Source organism: Arachis ipaensis, chromosome B5 (genome assembly GCF_059453495.1).
Source record: "Arachis ipaensis isolate K30076 ecotype BB chromosome B5, ASM5945349v1, whole genome shotgun sequence".
Classification (NCBI taxonomy): domain Eukaryota; kingdom Viridiplantae; phylum Streptophyta; class Magnoliopsida; order Fabales; family Fabaceae; genus Arachis; species Arachis ipaensis.
Genome location: NC_142440.1, coordinates 94,479,110 through 94,487,341, shown reverse-complemented (window position 1 = coordinate 94,487,341; position 8,232 = coordinate 94,479,110). Strand labels below are relative to the sequence as shown.

The 8,232-nt window shown below is 34.0% G+C and overlaps 1 protein-coding gene across 1 annotated transcript; it reads left to right on the top strand.

Annotated features, from left to right (window-relative positions):
- The first annotated feature begins 7,064 nt into the window (after positions 1-7,064).
- LOC148565031 (uncharacterized) lies at positions 7,065-7,827 on the top strand. Its single transcript, XM_088487555.1, has 3 exons — positions 7,065-7,130; positions 7,361-7,705; positions 7,792-7,827. Exons 1-3 carry the CDS (start codon positions 7,065-7,067, stop codon positions 7,825-7,827), a joined length of 447 nt encoding a protein of 148 aa, XP_088343681.1.
- The last annotated feature ends 405 nt before the right edge of the window (positions 7,828-8,232 follow it).

Sequence of the window (8,232 nt, the reverse complement as noted above, 5' to 3'; positions counted from 1 at the left end):
AAGTCCAGATCGGAGATATCCCGGACAAAACAACCAATATTGGTACAAACCTAAAGGGAGACATAAAAGAATCAATCGTACAGTTCTTACGAGATAATGTCGACCTCTTTGCATGGAAGGCTGCAGACATGCCGGGTATAGACCCCAAATTAATGTGCCACAAGTTGGTGGTCTACCCAGGATCTCGGCCAGTACAACAAAGGCGAAGAAAGCTCGGGCCAGAACGATCCCAAGCTGTGGAAGAGCACATACAAGCTCTACTAGAAGTAGGATTCATAAGAGAAGTCAAGTATCCACTATGGCTAGCTAACGTCGTCTTGGTGAAAAAATCAAATAGGAAGTGGCGAATGTGCACCGATTACACTGATCTCAACAAAGCCTGCCCAAAAGATCTTTATCCACTCCCAAGTATCGATGCTCTGGTAGATGCCTCCTCCGGATATAAATACCTCTCATTTATGGACGCATATTCGGGATACAACCAAATCCCAATGTATCCACCCAACCAAGAAAAAACTTCATTCTTAACCCCAAAAGCAAACTACTGCTACATCGTCATGCCTTTTGGTCTCAAAAACGTGGGAGCTACTTATCAGAGATTAATGAATAAGATCTTTACCGATCACATCAAAAAAATCATGGAAGTCTATGTGGACGATATGTTAATAAAGAGACAAAGTGAGGAGACGCTATTATCCGACCTGACCCAAGTGTTCGACACTATAAGAAGGCATGGCATACGACTCAATCCTGCAAAATGCACCTTCGCAGTAGAAGCTGGCAAATTCTTGGGTTTTATGCTCACACAAAGAGGAATAGAGGCAAATCTGGATAAATGCCGGGCCATACTCGACATGAAGAGCCCGACTTCTGTCAAAGAGGTACAACAACTCAACGGGAGGTTGGCAGCCTTGTCCAGATTTCTAGCTGGATCGGCAATAAGATCTCTCCCCTTCTACGCTACTCTAAGGAAGGGAAAAAAGTTCGAATGGACAAAAGAGTGCGAGCAAGCCTTCCAAAATTTCAAAAGATTCCTGGGACAACCACCTATCCTAACTCGGCCACGGGAAGGAGAATCACTCACATTGTACCTCGCAGTAGGAAGTCAGGCAGTAGCCTCAGCACTAGTTCGAGAAGACAACAGTGGGCAACAACCCACATACTTTATCAGTAAATCATTATAAGGGTCCGAGTTGAACTACCAAAAAATAGAAAAGTTTGCATACGCCCTCATACTAACACTACAACAAATATGGCCTTTAGCAACGCCAAATTTTGCAACGCCTTAAAATCGTTCTCTTAGATAGGTTTAGACAACGATTTTTTAAAGTGTTACTGGTGAATTTCATTTTTCATCAATTTCTAGCAACACAGTAAAACCGTTCTGTTTGACTATTTTAAAGAACGATTTTATAACCGTTACCATGAGTTGGATTTAAGCAACGGTTTTTTATTGTTGTTTAAAGAATTGCACAAAAGAAACGCATTAAAACCGTTGCCGAAATGCTACACTTTAAAACCGTTCCATTAGATTGTCTTAGACAACGGTTTTTACAGTGTTGTTGAAGTTCATTTTTTCATTATGCTATAGTAACAAAATAAAACCGTTCTCTTTGACTATTTTAAAGAACGGTTTTACAACCATTACAACAATTATTTATGAAACAACTATTTTCTAATATTATTTAAATAATTATACAAATTAAACAATAATACTAATAAAAATAATTTCAGATAATTATATAAATTAAAATTATTTTGTCTATAAATATTGAATTTATAAAATACTCAAAATCTATTGCTATAAATAAATAACAAATATTATTTTAAAAAATAAAATTGAAATAAGTTTATTATAAATATTATATATTATTATAAATATATAAAAAATATTATATTTTGAACATATAAAGCTAAAATAAATTTATAATAAATATTATATATTTATAATAAAAATATATAATATTATAAATATATTTATAAATATATAATATATTTATATATATTATATATTTATAAATATATAAATATATATAAATATTATATATTTATAATATTTATTATAAATATTATAATATATAATATTTATTATAAATATTATATATTTTTATTATAAATATATAATAAAAATTAATATAAAGAAATAAAATTAAAATAACAATTTTTCCCTAATTCATAAAGAAATACAGCGAATTGATCGAAGAAATTAAAGTAATAAGAAAGCTAAGCCCTCATCTTCTCTTCGAAGTAAAGCAGCAAAGAGCGAAGAACGCTCTTCCTCCTTCCACCAACCGAACCCTAACCCAGCCATCAGAATCAGAGACGCATCGCACCACAGCTCTCCATGAAGGCGTAAATCGCACCATCATCGCAAGTCACCAGGAAGCCCCAAATCGTAACTCACCATCCTCGCACCATCATCGTCACTGCGCTGCGTTCTTCCCAAATCGTCGCTGCGCTGTGTTCTTCCCGAATCGCCGTTGCCTCCTTCTTCCCGGCGTCGCTGAGTCTCTCCTCTCCGCGGCATTGGTGCTTCTCCCGTCTCCGAGGCTTCACTGCTTCTCCACGGCGTCCTTGATCTCCCCTGTTCTGCTTCTGCTTCGCTGCTTCTACCTTGCTGCTTCTGCTTCAGTGTTTTGTTTGGCTGCTGCTGGTTTGCTGCTGTTGCTTCGCTGCTGCTGGTTTGCTGCATTGGCCGTTTGTGGGTTGTCATCTGTGGTAAGTTTCCTTCTCTGATTTTCTGTTTCTTAGTTAGGGCTTGATTGGTTGTTGGGTATTTTTGTTAGCTGTGGAAAGTGGTGATATTTGTGAACATGAGCAAGATGAGGGTTGAATGTTGACTGAGCTTTGGTTCTGGTTTGAATTTGGTTTGAATTTCGACTGGGTACTTGTGGTTTGAATTTTATTATCTGTGAGTAGTGTGTTGTGGACTGCTTGTATCTGCTTTGTTTATTTTAGCCTTGTATAATGTTATTATTTGAGTGAGTTGTGGACTGCTTTTCATATTGGTTGGTTTCATCTGGGATAACAGAGGAATTTCATGCTTATTCCAACTATTTGACTTAGAGATCAGCATAAATTCTACTCTTCTTCCTACATGCCTCAATTAACCAGGATAAATATTTATTATTTTAAATATTTGATGGAAAATGTGATGCTTATAGATGCTCCCCATTCTTGATTCGCGGTTACAATGACCAAATTCCAATCGATGACCCCTTTGAACATATGTATGTAATACTGGTTTTAATGGCAATCTGGCTTGCTGCTTCTCCGATTTCTGCTCTTCTTTTCTTAAGCATATCAATTTTATAAGCATGTAGCATATTGCTAGCTAAGCTTTAGCAGAAAACCAAAAACATCATCATTTCATTTGAGCTAATACATATTTCTTTAATTTGTTGTTAACAAATAATGAAGTTCCAACCCATCAGGATTGACAGGTAGGTGACTGCTGGACGCTGACTCATCATAATGCACAAAAATCAAACCTTAAGCAAGGTTTTTATTAACAACAAAAACAATTGAAATTCTCATGAAATGTTAATTCCGATTATATCCAAAATAATAATTATTATATGGGTTTGGAGGATGTCATTGTTAGACAGATAGACTTAAACACAGTCCCACATAGACTTAAACACAGTCCCACATATGTTGCTTTCATTCTTCAAAGTTCAAATGGCTACTTGTTTACAGCTAGCATTTTGTATTTGTTATTTTCTATTTCATTCTTCTAATCCTTCGCTCTTTGCTTTGCACCATTCTTTACAGCTAGCATTTTCTATTTGTTATTTTCTATTTCTTTCATCATTATTATTAATATTATTGTTTACTGTCTTATTTATTTGGGTGCCCCTTTTATCTACTTTTCTTAATAATTAATTATGGTGCCTGATGCATGTCTTGTGAAGGGAACCCCCACACCAATATCATATCAGCCTGTCATTTTCAACATGTGTCACTTGTGACTCATCACACATTAGGAACCACCCCTTCCTCTCTTTCTTTTCTAAAATCTTCTTATCAACCAGAATTGAAATTACGATGTGTTAGTTTGTGAACTAAAATTTAAAGAGTAATGATAATATTATTCTGCTAATTGATAATTCTATTTTGATTTTTTAGTTATATATCACTTTTGAAAATAAGATTTCTAAAAACTGGTTTTAAAAGTGAATTTTTTGTTAAAAAATCTGGTTATGAATTACTTATATTTTTATTTTTTGTTGCTGTTTTAGTTTGTCTCTTTAAAACCAGAAAAAGAGAATCAAATAGCGGATCTCTCTGTAGCTGTGATTACCTTAGACATTGAGCTACACTACAGGTAAATCATTTAATATATTATCTTTTTAAATTTGTTTGAACATTTAATTGTTAAGAATATTTACTGATTAATTGTTTGCTTAAGCTTCTTTGCATAGTTTGTTAGATAAAAATTGTTAGTCTCTTGATTGGTTGAGATGTTCTCTTTCGAACATGTGTGGTTGACTTCTAGAAATTTTTTAGAAGCAATAAGCTCTTGATTAGAAAAAATCACTTATAGTTAGTCTAAAACATATGCCCGTGTTCTTTTATTTTAGTTGACAAAGTAATGGACAAAGGGTGGACTAGTTTACCAAGACATACTGAGGGTTACCAACATGGTGTTAATTCATTTTTGGATTTTGCCTTTTCTAGAGGTAGACCACAAGGACAAGAAATTTTTTGTCCTTGTTCTATATGTAATAACTTTAGTTGGGGGCGAAGGGATGAAGTTTATGATCATTTAATAAGTAAGGGATTTCAAAAAGGTTACACTGTGTGGGTTCATCACGGCGAAAGGATAAGTCACATGGACAGTGAATCCGATGAGAGTGAAGTCCATGAAGGATTTGTCGACGACATTCATGGGCTGCTAAACGAGACGTTTCGGCATGTGCTTGAAGGAGATAAAGATGCTGATGGGCCAAACGAAGATGCAAAAAAGTTTTATAACTTGCTTGAAGAAGGAAAACAAGAGTTATATCCTGGCTGTAAAAAATTTTCGACATTATCATTCGTTATCCGATTGTATTTGTTGAAGACTCTTAATGGTTGGAGCAACACATCCTTTACCGCTCTACTTGAATTACTGAAAGAAGCGATTCCTCATTTGAATATTCCTGATTCTTTCAATAAAATCAAGGCCATGGTAAAAGATTTAGGACTTGGTTATAATAAAATTCATGCTTGTCCCAACGATTGTGTTCTGTTCCGGGATACATACGAAGATGATGAATTTTGTCCAATTTGTGGAGCTTCCAGGTACATAGAAAATGTTGAGGTAGATATAGAAGTTGATAATTTGAAGAAAAAACCTGTGCCTGCGAAGGTTTTGAGGCATTTTCCCTTGATTCCAAGGCTTAAGAAGCTGTTCCTGTGTTCCAAAACAGCTGAATCATTAAGGTGGCATGATGAACATCGTTCAAAGGATGGAAAGTTAAGACACCCAGCTGATGGCCAATCATGGAAAGACTTTGACAGGCTTCATCCCGATTTTGCTAAAGAACCTCGTAACTAGGAACTTACGTTTAGGAACTAGGAACTAGGAAATTATATCTGTTTTATCCTTGTTAATGGCTTATTATGCTAATTTTTATATCGCTGCTGATTGCCATTTCTGCTTGCTGCCATTTAATTCATATAAATTGATCTTGATTAGTGCTGATTTGATTTTAGTGAGTTCATATGGGTTGATTTTGCTGTTTGTTTAAATTCAGAAATGTCCTATTTACTGCCAGAGTGCTGTTGAAATTTCTCAATTTTTTTCCCTGTTTATAGTTTCTTAGTTTAATTAGTTTGTTCAGTTTTTGTTAAATTAGTCGATTTAGCTATGCATGCTTAGTGGATTATAGGTGGTTAGGAACTAGGAAGTCATATCTGATTTGTAGTGGATTTAGGTTGAACTTTTTGGTTACTGCTGATGCCTGGAATGTTCTCTTCTCAAATTGTATAGTGCGTGCTGTTTTATCCTTGTTAATGGCTTATTATGCTAATTTTTATATCGCTGCTGATTGCCATTTCTGCTTGCTACCATTTAATTCATATAAAGTGATCTTGATTAGTGCTGATTTGATTTTAGTGAGTTCATATGGGTTGATTTTGCTATTTGTTTAAATTCAGAAATGTCATGTTTAATGCTATAAAATGTCATATATAATTAATATCTTTGTATAGAGACAATAGTGAAGAAAACACGAGGACCTACACAATGCTTGAAGATTCATGCAAGACAGTTGGAAGATAGAGAACAAATTACTCTAGATAGTGAAGGAGAGGCAATTGGTCCTACTGATGAAGTTGTAAACAACTTGAGCAAATTTTTGGGCACAGTGGCAAGGAATTCAGATTTTTGTCCATTAATTTACACAAATTGGAAGGGAATTAAAGATAAAGAAGCCATTTGGGAATATGTTCAAGTGAAAACTTTAGTCTTGTTTCTTTTAGAAAGTATTTGGAAATGTACACATGTATTTTATTCTTACTAGCAAAAAATAATTGTGTTTTATAGGCTAAATTTATTATTCCAACTGAAGGAAAGAGGATGGTCCTTGCTCGTATCAATGACAACTGGAGAAGGTATAAGACTACAATAAAGCAAACTCATTTTCTGCCATACAAATGTGTTAATGAGATGCTGAAAAATCGTCCTAAGAGCATACCTGAGAGTCATTTTCGCAAGTTAATTGCTTATTGGAGAACTGAGAAAGTTAAGGTAAGACATGTGAAACTTAGTGTAATTGTTTATGCAATTATATTATATACACATATGAGTGAAGTTTGATGATTTGTTGATAATACTTGTCTCTTGTTATGTAGAAAATGTCTGCGCAGAATAAGAAAAATAGGGCACAACAGAAATTTAGGCATCGAAAGGGACCAATAAATTTTGCAAGAATACGTGCAAGATTGGTACAATTTTTAATTCTTTGTGAATTTGTTTGTGTATGTGTGGTGTTCCTTTTAACTCTATATAAATGCTATTTGAATTGGACTTATAGGCTGCTTCTAAGGAAAATAATGAACCACCTACTCAAGCAGAAATGTTTGTTGAGACTCGCCAAAGCACAAAGGGAAAATCATTGGATGAAGACACTCTGGATGTTATAGTAAGTATTAATTAGGAGTTAATTTGGTTAAAATAGGTTATGGATTTCTTGTATCTTGGCAATCTGTCCATCACTTGTGGTTATTTTTATGCTTGCGTTGAGTTAAAGAATCTTGACATTATTTTTAATCTCTATTATTTGTTTTGATGTTGTCAAATGATATATGCCTTTAGTCCAATTGTGTATTTACTCTTATTTTATTACTATTATTTTTCTTCACATTAATATAGGCACATTTGCAAGCTGAGAATAAAAAGTCTAAAGAATCAGCAATTAGAGCTTTCCAATCCATATTTGGGAAAGAGAAGGCAGGGAGAGTGCGATGTCACGGAAGAGTAACCACACCAACTTTGTTGAAGAAAAATGAGGAAATTGCCACCCTTAAGCAGCAACATGCAACTGAAAAAGCAACATTAGAGAATAAGGTTGATGTGATGCAAAAAGAAGTAGATGAACTAAAATCGCTTGTTAAGATGATGCTGCAACAAAAAAGCTCAGGAGTGGACCTTGACATGTTAGCTGCTCAATTAGGAAGCACTTTAGGGGATCCGAACAATAATGATGCGCATGAAGAGGTATTATTTGTTGTTAAAGTTTCTATATGTTATCATATCTTAAAGATGTGTAGTTTTATATTTGATTTTTTTTTTTATGTTTACAGGAAAACTATGTTGAAGTGGAAATCGAACTTGATTAAGGTCAACTTTTTAAAAGCAAATGTTATAGGGTAAAAGTCATGAACTTGTGGACATGATGACTATTTGCTACTTAGCTATTTCAACTCTCTCTTTTGTTATTATATTTTTTGCAAACTTAGATGATATTGTGGATCTTACAACAATTTTTTTAAGTTAAATTTGATGGAAAATATTCAATTATTTTTCTTTAGTGACTTAATTCAAATAGTTTAGAATATTTATTGACACTAAACAATTAAAAAAAAACTGAAATTAATTTAATTCATGAGAAAACTATTGTAAATAAAAAATTATATATCACAAAAAAATCGTTGTCAATAGTTACAAAAGACAATGGTGTTAAAACCGTTGTCAAAGAGGACTACATAATAAAACCGTTGCCAAAACGCGACTCTAAAGGTAAC

Excerpts from the sequence above, each read along its gene's own strand:
- LOC148565031 (XM_088487555.1), top strand. The coding sequence starts at position 7,065 with ATGTTTGTTGAGACTCGCCAAAGCACAAAGGGAAAATCATTGGATGAA. Across the intron at positions 7,131-7,360 it reads AAGACACTCTGGATGTTATA|GCACATTTGCAAGCTGAGAA; the intron begins GTAAGTATTAAT and ends ACATTAATATAG. Across the intron at positions 7,706-7,791 it reads ATAATGATGCGCATGAAGAG|GAAAACTATGTTGAAGTGGA; the intron begins GTATTATTTGTT and ends TTATGTTTACAG.